Source organism: Solea solea, chromosome 11 (assembly GCF_958295425.1).
Source record: "Solea solea chromosome 11, fSolSol10.1, whole genome shotgun sequence".
NCBI classification, from domain to species: domain Eukaryota; kingdom Metazoa; phylum Chordata; class Actinopteri; order Pleuronectiformes; family Soleidae; genus Solea; species Solea solea.
This window is the reverse complement of record NC_081144.1, coordinates 15238770-15254305: the sequence shown is the minus strand read 5'-3', so window position 1 is coordinate 15254305 and position 15536 is coordinate 15238770. Positions and strand designations below refer to the sequence as shown.

The 15536-nt window shown below is 40.2% G+C and overlaps 1 protein-coding gene across 15 annotated transcripts in view; it reads right to left on the bottom strand.

The window, feature by feature from the left end:
* LOC131468847 (kazrin-like) overlaps nucleotides 1-13089 on the bottom strand; it is a 160946-nt gene extending 147857 nt beyond the window's left edge. For 3 of the 15 annotated variants that reach the window (XM_058643499.1, XM_058643500.1, XM_058643502.1), the window contains exons 1-2: nucleotides 12788-13088; nucleotides 10254-11205 (exon numbers count right to left, since the gene is read on the bottom strand). In XM_058643499.1, coding sequence (XP_058499482.1) covers nucleotides 10254-11142 — 889 coding nt within the window. In that variant the 5' untranslated portion in view covers nucleotides 11143-11205; nucleotides 12788-13088. The other 12 variants (XM_058643501.1, XM_058643503.1, XM_058643505.1 and 9 more) reach the window with 11 other exon arrangements.
* Between the last annotated feature and the right edge of the window lie 2447 nt (nucleotides 13090-15536).

Here is a 15536-nt window from a genome sequence, read left to right as displayed (position 1 = left end):
AATCAAACTAAAATCAAAACAGTGCAAACAAAACTTTGTCATTCGGATATTTTTGCAGACTTTCTGTGTGGATGTGAACACTCACTGGCTTGCATCAGTTGACCCTGACGCCCAAACACCTGAGAGAAAGGGCTTCGTCTGCAGGTGAGCATCTCCTCCATGGCTGAGCTCCTTGGGGAGGAGAGAGGTTCCCTCCGCCTTCAGAAAACAGACAGTGCACCGAGGGTCAGTCTCCGAGTGTGGAGAAGGTTGGCTGTTGTACTGGAGCAATCCTCTCACTCTCTCTCTCTGACTGCTAATTTGCCTTTGAAGCCACCTCACAACCTCTCCTCCGCCTCTCCCAGGGCTGTCATTTGCTTTTTTTTCCTCTTTTTTACAGCTGTTCCCCCACTGACTGCAGATCAGTCATCTGTCTTGTTGCCTCAGATGCCGTCAGAGCTGCTGCTGCTGCTGCTGCTGCTGCTCCTCAGCTGATGGGTGATCTGCGTTGGGCTGCACTCTGTCTGCTCATTAGTGCTCCAGTTTGGTGCTGCTTCAGACAGGGAGCACAGGGAAAAAACCCAACATGAATAAAGCGAGAGGAGAGAGGGGGAGAGAGAGAGAGAGGGAGGGAGAGAGCGAGAGAGAGAGAGATGAGAAGGAGAAGCTGCTGCAGAGACAGGACTGAGTCTCTCCCCTGACAAAAGTGTGAACAGAGATGACTGTGTGTGTGTTTCTCTTTCATCTCTCTCTCTCTCTCTCTCTCTCTCTCTCTCTCTCTTTTTAATACAATGACACCTATATATCGTGTTGACAATAAGCACAAATCTAGACTCACAATAAGATAAGTGTGACAACATATGCCTTATAGGCTGAAGTTTAATGATGTGATGTGATGCACAGCCGAGAACGCCAGCATGTGTGGTCTAAGCTCTCATCATTCAATTGTCATCCATTTTAGATGGAATCCTTGATATCATGGTGAATAAAAACACACACAAGTAAGAGCTACACCGAAAGCATACACTAAACGTAAAAAATTACAGATTCAATCAATATGGTTTTGCGCCTTTCCCTCTTCACTCAATACAGTTATTTTGCATGTGCAATTGTTTTTATTTTGTGTTCATTATCCACTACAATAACTTGCATCTCATTCCTGTCTTCTCTGTTACATGCCATAAATGTAAAACCAAATATCCTAGTAAGAATATTATATAAAAGTTATATATATATATATATATTTTTTTTTTTCCCCTCTCCATTCTCTCGTACATAAGAACTATTTTTCCAAAAATAGACAGAGACTGTTCTTCCATCTCTCAATCTCTCACTCGCACACAAACAGTCAGGTGTGTGTTGATTTTAAGCAGCAGTTTGCTTGTGGAGGCAAAAGATAAATAAATAGCGCATGCAAAAGCCCATCTCGAATCAAAGCAGGGATTGTGAAGAGAAAACTCAACCACAGACCCGAAATCTGTTTTAAACAAAAGGGGCCAGTGGATAATTAAAAATGGATCCACATCCTTTATTCATGACCTTGTTACCGTGTCTGTTCTGCGCCCACATAAAAAAGCACACAGAGAGGGAAGAAGAGGACTGTACAAAAGACTCGAAGGCAGTAATTCACTTAATGACTTCTCTAAAAAGTAGATCAGTCTCACTCCAGCCGGAACAAGCAGTGACAGAGGTGACGTGAGCGTCTCCTCATACACGCTTCATACAAAACAGTGTGATGCCGGCTGGTGCCTGTCATCTTCTCGTGCTCTGTTCACCTGCAGATGCAGAATTAATCCGCGCCCACAGATGAACAGAGACACACAACATCAGACGTCAGACTCTAACTGACAAAAACAAGTGCAGGGGAAGGTGTCCAACTCATCGATAGACGTGTAAATAATACAGTTGTGTTTTTCCTCAGGATGATGAAATTAACGAGACAGATATCAAAGGTTTCTCCTCAGACTTCTGGGATGGAGGCTTTAGGTTTTCAATCATCTCTGATCATGTGTCCTCACTTCTCATCACAACGTTCCACTGAGAATACAACCTCGCCCTGGGCTAAGTTCCTAAGCTATGTCGAGAATACAAATGCAGCCTCGCAGGTTTGAGGTTTGAGGCTGAGCTGCTGAGCTCGGGGAGATTCTGTACCTCAAGGCTGTTGGCTTGTCACTACAGGTACACTGACACGTCTACCAACGTAAAATCCTCTGCAATAAGCCACAGCATAAGGAACCCGAGCGTCACTTTACCCCATACCCCAACAAATTGCACCTTTGTTTTCATAATCCCCGATGACTCTGCTTGATCTCTGTTTGACAACAAAGCAAAGTGTTCAGTTTTACGCAGAAATAAAAGAAAGAAAATAAATCTTAAACTTGTGCTGATTTGTGCTAAAAGCTTCTCTGCGATGGAAATATATTACGCGTGTATCCTAATAACACACAGTCAGTTTCACTTCACCCGCCTTTTATTAAACTGCAAGTTAAAGCCTTGACACGAGGAGATGGAAGCAACGGTGTTCCATCAGTGTAACATTTTTTGATGCATCCTCATAAGAGGGATGAATCGTTTATTCATTTATCTTTAAATGAAAGTGTCGTGCACTCGAACCCTTATGTTTGGCTCATAAAAGATTCAACATAACTGCCCAAAGTCCTATTAAATGTCCGCCCACAGCACTCCATGTTAACTAACAATTAAACTTAGGCAGAGGTGACTTATAGTCTGTTCAGGTTTGATTAAATAGATATTCAACAGCCATATTTGTATTGCATATTTCACGGGGTCTGGGTACAAAATACATACTTTCTTTGCTGTTCTATGATTCATTTCAGTGAAAAAAAAAACCCATGAAACTAAAAGGTGACCTACGGAGTTTTTCACTACACCGTGGCTCAGTGTTTTTTATCTTCTCATTATCATCACAGTCTAACTAACTTCACAGTCAGTTAGACGAACGTTTTATTAGGAAGGAGACATTTGTGGTACTTGCAGTGCAGTACACATGAGGCGTAAACAGAACATGTTTGTGTATTTTTCAGCGGTGTTGCCAGGTGTGTACACATACATATTAATACTTACAATATTTGTACAGTTATGTACCATCGGCACAAATTATTATACCCATAACATTCAGTAAAATTCAGCTTATGGTAAAAAAAGGATTTGTCTTACACTGTGTTGGTATGATGAGTTGTTGTTATTGTTTAGTGTGTAACATACTGTACATGATTATTTACACCTGGGCCTTTTTGTCTGCCATATGAAGGCTTAAAGTCTATTTAAAGATTTTCATTAGGGATTTAGAGAGCCCACGTCATATCACAGAAGCAGCACCACTATTCATTATTTAACATTATTTTTCTCATGAGCTCAGAGAATGGATTTACAACAGATTTACCCAGCGTGTTAATGCTGCGTTTGTTACTACTGACTACCACTATTTATTATTATCTACTACAGAAGAATGGAACGTGTTATTGGGCTTAAAATAAGTGCACCGGGGTGGTTTGAGCATTTCCCCGTCAGATATATGTACCAATTTGTTCATGAATCTTCCATGCACACGTGAAGGTAATCATGGGATTTTGCAGCGTTCTGTTTTCCCCAGTCCTGGTCCTCGGGGACCCGTGCTCCAACACACCTGATTCAAATGAACAGGTCGTTATCAGGCTTTTGCAGAGCCTGATAACGACCTGTTCATTTGAATCAGCTGCAACATCTAAAACATGCAGGACAGGGGTTGATTGGAAAACACTGTTTACAGGATTATGAAAGATATAGGTATATACCTCAGATATTATATCATTTTTGTTTCATTCTTGTTCAAAAATAACTCATGATACTGACAACAAATGTGATATTTAATCAAAGGGCTAATACAGATTTAAACATTAAAATACTAAGGATGTAGTGAATGCTTTAAAATAAACGTGTGTTAATGTATATTTCAAACAGAACGTGGGGGAGCAGAGGACACGCAGCAGTATTGCAATGTTCCATTTTCACTGAACCCACTGCTCTGGAGGTTTAAGTGAGGAAAGTGTGCCATCACCTGGATGTTTTGGTACACTGCAGTCAGGTCAATACTGCAGTTGGTTTGGTAGAGGTCTCATGTAAACACTAAAATATGAGCCCCTTATCGTCTTAGCTGCCCTACACCGGCTTAAAGATCTTCCTCCTATACAAAGCACTTCATGGGCTAGGACAAGCTACATTGCTGCCAACTCCCTTGTTAGCTGTACCGCAAAGAACACGGCAATGGTCCACTGCTGGGTGACTGAAGGTTCCCCACAACAGTCCAAAAAAAAATTGGGGACGCCCCTAAACTTTGGAACACACAAAAAGACTTGAAAGTTATCTTTTTACTCTAGCCTTCAACTAGCTCCTTTTTATTCCCTACCGTGTTGTGTTTTATTGGCATTTTTAGTTTATTTTAAAGTTAAAACAGGATTTTTCCTTTTCCTTTTCATTCCACCCCCATATTGTAAATTTAGTTTTATTGTGAAGCACTTTGAGCTGCAATCTCAAAGATTATTATACGACTGTTATTTGACCCGGCAGAAAAAATAATCTACATACACAAGTTTATTATTACTAGTACAGATTTATTAAGGAAGGCTCGACACAAATCACACATACAACCTTAATATTCTCACTTTATTTTTGGAGGGGAGAAAAGTGCAAATTATACAAAGTAACCATTCAAAATATTGATAATGTGATTTTAAATTATTAATAAATATACATGACTCAATCCCCACTTTGAAATGCTACAAGCACTTTTCACAGTTAAATCACAGTCTCCCAGACCATCCTGTTCATCCAGCACTTTACAGCGTATCTGAAACAAAAGGTTACTAGAAGCTTGAAAAGCCATGAACACAACATAGATGTAAATTACCCTTTCAGATACAGACAGTTGTCAAGTTTTAGTTTATCCAAATAAACATAACCCAGTTCAGTCATAATGATAATTACCCTGTATATCAATGCATCTTTAAACCAGTAGCTTATAAAATTAAACAGATAATGCATTACTTATTCTTTGTGGCAAACTTCTCTCAACACATTTTAATATGCATATAAACATGGATTTAGCAAAAAACAAAATAACCCCATCTGATCTCTCATTTGTTGTTGTGATTTATAAACCTAAACATAATTCACACACACACAACTCGTATAGATTATATATATGTATACACACAGTGATGAAGTGCACGTATGCGATATGTGATAGATGGCAAAGACCTCAAGACTGCACTTCTAAGATGAATATTTCTTTGAATGAGGGAAAAACAAATCTGCACAATCATATTTTCAAGGGGATATGTATAGGAAGTGCAACGTAAAGCCTAAAAGTAAACTTAATGCTGGTTTTAACCGTGTCGGAAAACTTCTTATGGAAGCAGCATTGATAGACCAAACTGTTAAATACTTTTAATTACTTCTGTTTAATTATCGAAATGCTAATACATCAAATCGCAGTTTTTTTCCCCAAAAGTTGAGAATTTATTTTCAATGTCCATGAAAATGGAAAATATCTTGAATAATCTGCATTTTCAGCTGCTCCCACAGACGTGTGAAGAAATAAACACACACATTTGTGTAAACGGAGGTGAATCTATTTTATTGCACCACCAAAATAAGTTCTTTATGGGGAAATCAATTTAACCAACTGAGCTGCTCATGCTTCATCACGATTATGCCATCATTTACATTTCATGGGATATAACCAGCATTATTTTTCAAACCCTTCAAATAAATAACGAAGAAACTAGGCCAAGCAAGATAATGGAGAATTTGATTCGAGAAGGCCATAGCATTAAATCTACAATTTACATTCATACAATAATCTACACATCGACTTCCTGAACAGTGATCAACAGTGCTTCTGTCCTACAGGAATTTAATCAGGTAGCTTGTGACCATGCTTTACTATAGAGCATGTTACTTTTCTATGATTCTCTAGTCATGTGTTCAGAAACAAACTTATACACGTATTTGATGCAATTACACTGACTACTCTCTGCCATATCAGAGCAACACTCAGTGTTTAAGGCCAAATTACATCAACAAAATCCAATCCAAATTAATTTAGCCGCTATACAAGCTCACAGCATGCAGTAAGAATTTTAACCAAAAAGGCCACAAACGACAGATAAGGAAAAGTGCAAATGCATGCTGAAAATGATTGCCACCTACTATCCTCTCAAAACAACACACATTTGCAACATGAAGCGGTCAGATCAACTTCAAAAGTACAAATCCAAACTGTTAACACAAAGTTTTACAGAAAAGGAAATATAAACAAAACTTCAAGCTACTATGACAGCTAGCAAATCCTCAAATTAAATACGTTCACTCACAGCAGGAGCCTGGGACATCTGTTTTATCCGTTATATGATCGGCCGTTTATACTACGGTAAAATACGATCTATGTGGTTTACACTGTGAATAGCAGTTATCTCCCTTTAGTAGGACTGAGGATGTGTGAGGATTTCCATACAGCAGGGTCCTGAAAGTGACAAAAACACACACACACACATCACAATGATTGTGACTTAATCTTATGCATTAAAGGTGATGACCTTGTAATTTACAGTATCTACTACATACAGCACGTGATCACTAAGCCCAGAAACACGACACAAGAAAACACATTCAAAACATAAATAAAAATAGATGGACCATAAAAAAACAAAAAACTACATCTTTTATAATAAAACATTTTGCTGAGGCAGAAATCCAGTGTGATTACACAACAGTACTCCCGAAAAGTCACTTTTTAGTTGTATGTATGCAGGGTATAATCAAAATAAAAATTATTTTGTTTCTGTTGCCTCAGAATAAGCCTTTTGTGTCGTTCAGGTAAGGGAGTTGTTTTAAAGAGGCCATCCATGTTTCTACAGCAGCCGCCTGAACAAGTGGAAGCTTACTGCACAAGGGAAGAAGAACGGCTCCTCACACATAAACCTGATGCATAAACCAACAAAGAAGGATGACAAAATGGCGGAGAGAGTAGACGAGTTGTGAAAGTGTTTATATCATTACTGACACAAAAAAAAGGCCACGGTAGTTCCATGACACGTTTGGGAAAGATAGGCGTGAGTGGAGGAGTCCTCCATTTGATTGCACTCCTCAGTCTTACTAATACATCACTAAAATGTATCTGAATCCCTAAATTTTACCTGCATCTATCAAAACAATACTTGTGTGCAAATATCTTCTGCACCTGCCATGACTATTTTACAAATGTATTTCTAGAAATCAAATAATTTATTCTCCCCCCCCCAGATTTTATTTAAAATGTGCCGTTACTTACTACCTGCTGATCGTGTAGTGGCCGTGGGCGAGTCTTCATGTTGTACCTCTTTGATCAGAGTTGCTGGTTATGTCTCCAGCTGCATCTTCTTGACTCTGGGTGGGGAGCAGCTCTTCCTTCTGTGGTGCAGTCTGCTGTGGTTTCACTATGGTAATTTTAAGGGGAAATCCTTTAACGCTATTCTGCACTCTACTATACTGGCGCATTGAAGGTTTGAAAGTTCGTACAAGAGGAAGTTCATTCAGAGTTGGGGTCTCTTGTTTTGGCTGCATGCTCTCCTTTATGACTATTTTGCTTCTTTTGTTGGAAAAGACAGTCTGCACAGGGAGAATAGCAGGCCTCTTAGTGAGGCCAGAAGTCTGGAATCGTGTTTTATGCTGAGGTGATGCCTGTTGCCTCTTCTCTTCAACACACGTGATGCCACTGTGCAGGTGTCTATCGTTTTCCTTTGTTACAGAGATACCCCCTTCTCTTCTTTTCTTCACCTCTTTTGATTTCTTGGGGCACACTGCCATGTGTTTGGTTCTGCAGCGACGCATTGTGAACTCCCTGCTACAGTGTGGGCAGACAAATATCTCATGCTGTTCACCCACCTGCGTGGATGAGGATTTATTTGACGAAGAAACTGACTTGTGTCTCTGTGGCATAACCCTCTGGACCAACCTTTTCTTCCTTTTGTTCAGTACTTTGAATTTCATTTTTACTGCAGAGTCAGGGTTAGGTTTGGACCGGTTTGATTGGCTTGCTCTATTCGACGCATTAAGCCCAATAGTGGAATTTGTAGTCGACAGCACTCCATTCTGAGTTTTTGCAAAGTGCCTTAGAGGGATGGGATTCTTCTTAGGTGTGTATCGCCTTTTATCACTGGCATTTGCACATGCCAAAATATGCTTGTGCAGCTCTGGCATATTGTCAAAGCTCTTTCCACACTTCGTGCACCGAATAGCTGTACTGAAGGTTTGTGGGATGTTATGAGTGGTGAAGTTTGTTGCTGAAGCCATGGAGCCTGCAGGTGATCTGTTATGGTAGGGAAATGGGGGTGGCTTGAAGCTGGGATAGTGCTGGTTAATGCCCAGACGAACATTGGGTCCTTTGATATTCCCCCCATCTGAGGCCATGATTTTTATTGTTGTAAACAGCTCCTCGGCAGCTACATTAACTTCACTTTCCTCCTTTTTCACCGGTTTCTTTGGTTCCTCTAGAACAAGTGGCACTGAGGGCTCCTCAAGAACCTTTGGTGAGTTGTTGTAGTTCTGGGGTCTTAGTTTTCCCTTCTCTTCTTCTGTGTATGTACACTGCTGGCCAGGATGCAATTCCTCCTGATGCTGTTTCAGATTGCAGAGGTAGACAAATTCTTTTGTACATATGCTGCAAACGTACGTCTTTCCAACGCCATGGAGGGCCGATCGATGTTCAAGCAGAGCGGAGGGCTTCCCGAAGAGCAGCACGCAGAATTCACATTTGTAGGGCCATCTAGCAGCGTGGTCACCTACATGATGGCCTAGTTCTTTCATTGAATGAAAGAGCTTATCACACACATTGCAGATGAAATTCTTCGCAAAACTCTGCTGTTCATCACTTAATGCATCATTTGAGGACTTGTCCTCTTCAGCCTTCTCAGAGAGGGGTGGGGTTTTACATGGCATTTCAGGTTTGGAAACAGCATAGTCAGTCGGTTCCTCCTCTTTTATGGTTGGTGGCTCTGCATTAACAACTGGGCTGGGACTCAATTCAGTCACAGGTGGACAACCAGATACCACTGAAGTCGCGGTGGACAGAGTTACGGACTCTGAAATGGAGGACACAAGAATAGTAGGATCCACAATTTCAGTGTTGGGCACCGATACAATTTGTTGCTGCTCAATGTGATTAACAACCATCTGTGTAGGTAGCGGAGCATCAAAAGTGTTTCCTTGTAAGGGAGTTGCCGAGGGGACTACACTACCTGGAGTTTCAAGAGCTATTGTGCACTCTATCAACACTGTGTTACTAGTAATGTTATACGAGTTGATGAGAGAGTCGTTTAAGTTTACAGCAGGTGTGAATGGTACCTCTGACATGGCAGAGGATTCACCTATAGGTGGATTGAGAGCAATTTGATCAGTGAGAAACACATGGCTAGGTAAATTCAATGCCGAGTCAAGGGGTTGGGAGAGAGTGACAAGATTTGAAGAATTTGCAGTTACAAATGCAGCAGCTAAATCACACTCTGAAGAAGTCAATGCATTATCTGTGCAGATTACTAAATTCTCAGGTGTTATATTTGAGGACAATACCTGGATTGGTTGGCTTGAAGGGTTTGTAATAGGTGGTGTTGGCGCTAAAACTGTGATTAATGAAGGAGTGGAAGAGAGCATGGTGTGTGGGGCTGAGGAAGCAAATGCTATAGTGCACGGTGCAGCCGACTGCAAGGTTACAGGAGTAAGTGAGGCAGATGAGGGGGTTAGAGAATTGGGGGGTAGAGCAAGCCCATAAACAAGACCATCTGCAACAGGTTCCACTGGGGTCATTATATCTGGACCTGTGACAATAGTAAAATCTGTAAGTAAAGTTTCAGGATTCCCCAAGCTGACATTTTGCTCTCCAACATTAATTAAGGGTTTATCCACCATGCACTTATTTGATGGTCCTTCTTTCAAAACTGCCTGTGAAAACAAATTTAAGGTCAATTCAGATTCATCAAGGCTCTTTTTTTGCAAACTCAAATCCAGCACAGCATCAGCTAAAGCTAAATCACTATTTCTCTTAACTGTATTTGAGAGATCCAGTGGTTGTTGATTACAGGAATTACCACCAGTCATGGGTGGCCAGTGCTCGGTTAAGACAGGTTTTTCCACCGGCATCTCCACAGTTGCTTTTGGGTCATCTTTTTCACTGGCTGTTAGTTGCACAGGTGACATATTCTCTGTCTCCATATGTCCTTCAATTACAGCAACAAAATTACCTGTGTCAGGTGTAGGCATTTCCTCCGATGTTAAGTTTTGAGGAGAGCTTGATGGAGATCCGGTCCTTCTCTTGAACTTTCCTGTTCCAGTAGGCAGGACAGAGAGAGAGACCGGCGAACAAGGTGTCTGTCCATCTGTGATAAGGGCAAGTGTAGGTTTAAGGCCATCTTGCTTTTCCAGAATCTGCTTTAACTTTGGAGACAGAAACACTGTTCTTTCCTTCTGCGTAACCGTGGACTCGGTATTCAGGGGAAGCAGATTCTCGATTAAAGAGGATACAAGTGTGGATGAGGAGGAAGACACCACCACCTCAGACTCAAGTTCAGTTTTAATTTGTGGTAAAAGAGGTGGTGTTGTAGTTCTTCTCTTCGCCAGTAGTTGACCTGGTATCTCTTTGCCTGATACTGAATCTGGATTCAAAACCTGGGTGATATGGGTAGGATCAAGAATCAGGGCATCGAGTCCAACTACACCCGAAGAACCTGCATGAACCTCAGCCACTTCACAGCTACTCACTGTACTTGTTGACACAATCTTTCCATCAAGGTAAAAGCTGAGATTCTCTGAAATATTACCCGAGACATCTAGCATGTATTGTTCAGTGTGTTCCCCTTCATTGTCCAGTTGGGTTACAGGTGCTAGAATGTCACCAAGCTGTGTCTCCTGTTTAGACGTTTCACTGAAACACCTCTGAAAAGTTTCCTCCTCAGGCAGCTGTTCTTCTTCCACTTGAGTGAGCTGCAGATGCTGCTCATGGATCATACACTCATGATGTTGCTGGTTGTCTGGTTCTATGTTAGTTTCTCCTTGATAAATATCCTCCTCCTCCTCGTCTCTACCCTCATTGTTGCCAAATTTAGAGCAGTAGGTGTGAGGGAAGTCCGCCATCTCCCGTGATTAAATCCACTTATCGGTGGGATTTGTCACACAGGCCTCTGATAGGTTTTACACCTGTTGGATGGATGAAGATACCGTTATGGAGTGGAATTGTAATTTAAGGAGATTTGTGCAAATTAATCAATTATTCAACGAAATACACCAATGAATATGTTTTAGTCAAAACTTGTGAAAGTTGTGAAAAAGGTGTGCCCCGAGATGTATTAATGTTTATAACCTAAGAGTGATTAATTCATATTTTTATCTTTATTCTACAGCTGACCATGATATTGCATAAATGTAACCGATTATGTAATTGTTTTTGATGTATATTTTGTCTGTGAATATCACAGCCGTCAATATTGTTGTAGAGTAGGCTACTACTCGTATTTAATATTAGCAATATTAGTAGCCACACAACTTAAATAATTTTACCATATTAATGGTCAATGGTAGAGTACATGTTTTCTTTCACAGATGATCACCAAGGTTTGTCTCATCTTTCTGATAGCCCATAAAAAACTGTTAAGTTTCATAATAAATGAAAGACAATTTCCTATATGTCCTTGGACACCTGGCTGATGATTAAGAATGTATGCTCATGACCCTCAAGTAATTGAATGAACCAGCAAATGCAGCATGGGCCCACACTTCATAGTAAAATGCATTACAGTAAATGTTCAAAAATAAAGTTAATCTATCTCTTATCATTTCATAATTACCACTGGCATGGTTGCTTTACACCACAAGCGACACTGATTACACATATTTAACACCTGGCAATTGCAACTTACACAGCTGTTGTTATTTGGACTCTGCATTTGGTCTGGACAGCTTTACCAGTGAATGCCAAACCCAGCAACATCAACCCAACTATTTTTAATATCTCAATCCTAACTTTAACCAGAGCCCTAGAAATAAGGTTATGTCTCATTAAGACTGGGCTTTGATCTAGACCTAGAGTCCCCTTCAATATAAAATTATGTGACAAAATGGCAGTCCCATCAACCGTATCATCGTGCTCTTGACACTTTATAACTGCATACAAGACACTTTTTTATTTATATCATTGTTTAATTTAAATGTTTGCTCGAATCTCGAAATAGTCTTTATTTATCCTGTAAAACATCGTGAGGCTGTTGGCATATGCGTTATATTACGATTATTTCAAGAAAATGTGTTTCCGGTTTTACAAAACAATCATGAAATCAAAGCGAAAATGCAAAAGGCCTGTATAATCTCAATGATCGAGCTAGTTTCCTAATATTCAACTTCTCTTTTTATTAATCTCCACTGCACCAGACTTGTGTGACATATATCGCACGTGACAAGGATTTAAAACAATATATATATATACACATATGTATATAATTACCTATTTTATCCTTGCATAATATGTCGGTTTAGCGTTGGGGTGCAGCTGCTTCACCTGCTTTGATGACGCTCCCCCCTCGTCCTTGCACCATTGCTAACTGGTCACACAACACGTCGTCACATTTATGTTGTGCTACTAAAGGCTGCAGCTCGTTCACCTCAAAGCTCAACTCCCTTCCCCACAACAACAGCTCTTCTGCGGTTCCTCAACATTTAAGGCTCGTTCGTGTAAACTGCACACTTGAAACAGTGGCGGTTTTGTGACGGTTAAGACTTCACTTACCAGGTGAAAGACATCAGCTGTTTAAATTAGATCAACAACACAGTGCTAGCAGCAATGCTAGCTCGCAACGCTGTCATCACATGCAGAACATAAGTCAGCTTTGCTCGGCTGATGTTTGAGTGTCTATCAGATGAGTCGGTCAGATAGTTCGACACTTCGACCGTTACAAAATGAAATTGCGAACGTTACATACACGACCCAGTGGCCTGTCTAACCGTCATCTGTGTCTGACTGGTCCAAACAGTCGTCGCCGTATTTCCAGTGCGCACTGCTGCGCAGTTGAACTAACACTTACGGTAATCACCAACCGACAGCGGGCTTCTTCTCTTGTCCTTGAAAAGCGTTTTGCAAACGGATTTTAGGCGCATTACCGCCGCCTTCTGGACTGCAGATTTATATGAGTGACAGTATGCCTACAGCTTCACATTCTCAAAAAACCTCCATTAGAATTTTCAAATATCCATAAAAAAATTTACATTATTATTTGTAAACATTTAAATAGGTCTGATTTTGTGTAAAAGTAAAATCTTATCTTATTTTGAAATGAATAATTGCACAGGTTTGGCTCGACCGGTAGAGGGCGCAATATACTAAAGTTTCAATAGAAAGAAGTTGATCACAACTTCAGTGCCTTCTATCCCCTTAACACATTTATTATAAAGCCCCAACTGCCCTAAATTAACAGCATTGGTAATTATCAAAATCCTTTGTTGTTTCTGCAATGGTTAATACTCCAGTTTTTAATGGTAAAATATAATTATTATTGTTATCCATTCATTTTCAAATGTACTGTTTTATAAAAAGAAACAAACAAACAAAAAGACAACAGAATAATAGTAAAGCCCATTATTATTTCTTGATTAAGATCAAATTATAGTTATTTATTGCATTCCTGAACAGAATAATTTGATTATTGGTTGAATGTTTTGCTTGATTAATTTCGGACTTCTCAGAGCCGGCTAAAATGTGGATATGTATATGTATGTATATATATATATATATATATATATATATATATATATATACATATATACATATGGTCCAATACATTTGTTAAGCAGTGTATTAAGTATATATAAAATAAACGTTTAGGTCTGAAGTTGAACGTGGGCCATATTAACAGGGAACAGAACAGTTTGTCTCTGTATATAATATATATAATGCTCACACCTACACTGATAGAAAGTAATCTATTATGTGTCTCATATCTCTGCCTCCACAATCATGCCAACATAAAGCCCGTCTTGAAGAGAATGTACAGGAATTCAGCAGATCCCACATACATCTGTGAGCACATGGGTGGTGTTCTCATGGTGCATGCATGGTATGTCTCTTGTAATACACTGTATGTGGGTTGAGGGGTGTTTTCACTGTCAAACTACATGCCAGACCTCTGCAAGCCATAATGAAAGTTCATAAATAACAGACTTCTTTTTACTCAGGCGTTTCTCTTTCTCTCTCTCACTCTATGATTTAACTTCAAAACACTGCCTGACACGTTTGCTGTCTGTGACACACACAGAACCCCCCCCCCCCCGATAAACTAAAATGTTGCAGACTCAGAGGCAAGTTCACTGTGATCATGTTTGTTTATAGTTCTTCAGAGCGAGTCACTCTGGCCTAAGGCTCCAGTGTATCTTTCTTTGGCAATTGCAGGTGTTGAATTATGATGACTTTGTTGGTCAGACACATACACCAGAGCCCTGCATAGGCAGGTGCTGACGTCCTGGAAGCCATGTCACACAAATGGCCAAGCAGTCAAAAATTGTTGCAGCGAGTTAATAGGATTCAACATATAATAATCAATTAAGTCAAATGTATCATTACAATGGTACCGTGCACATGATAGCACTGTAAATCATATGCTAACTTGGCATTATGTGTTTCAAGTTGGTGCCACACATGCATCCTCTTCTGAGAAGTTGTCAGTGGGGAAACATTATCTGCCCCGGATCAAATTGGCAACTTGTTTTACTGCCCAATTTAAGGTCAACATGTAACCCTCACCTGGTTTGACAGTAAATAACCCTGCTGCTGTTGTTGTCATATTCTTGAGAACTAAATGTTAAAGTGTTGAGAGTGCATGTGAGATAAAACATAGACCTATTCACCTTTTTCACCTCCTTTAAAGAGATTATTTTTTACCTGTGTCCATCTGTTGGTTTGTTAGTATAGGCCGAAGAAGAGCCCATTTCACTTTTGGTATGGACTCAGATAAGGAGGCAAATCCAGGAGTTAAAATGGAGTGGTTATTTATTGCATATTGCACATTTCTACATGCATATGTCATGAATGCACGAGTGCAAGTGTTTGAACGTGTACATTCAGCGCGGTAATTCACTGAGTGACTGTGAGACAAAACCTCTCCACTGTGCCCCAGATTAGATGCATGGTAACATATCATGTGGCAGTGGGCACCGGTTTGTGCCAAATGTGTCTGTGCACAAAGAAACATTCACAATGCACATGAACACACAGAACAAGAAAGACAGATAGGGAGAGGTCCACAAGCAGGACGTGATGTGCTCCACACAGACCAGACAAAGGCACGCCTGTTACTGGACAACAGGTCATGTCACTGGAACAAAATCAGCGTTTTACTGCGTTGTGTCAACATGCCAGATGTGCTGGGAAGAACATGCAAATGTGGAGACATTAGAGCACGGATTACAATGCAAAAGCACACAATGTACATGCACACAACACAACTGAAACCCATTGTACTCCTGAGTTATGTTGTGACAGTACA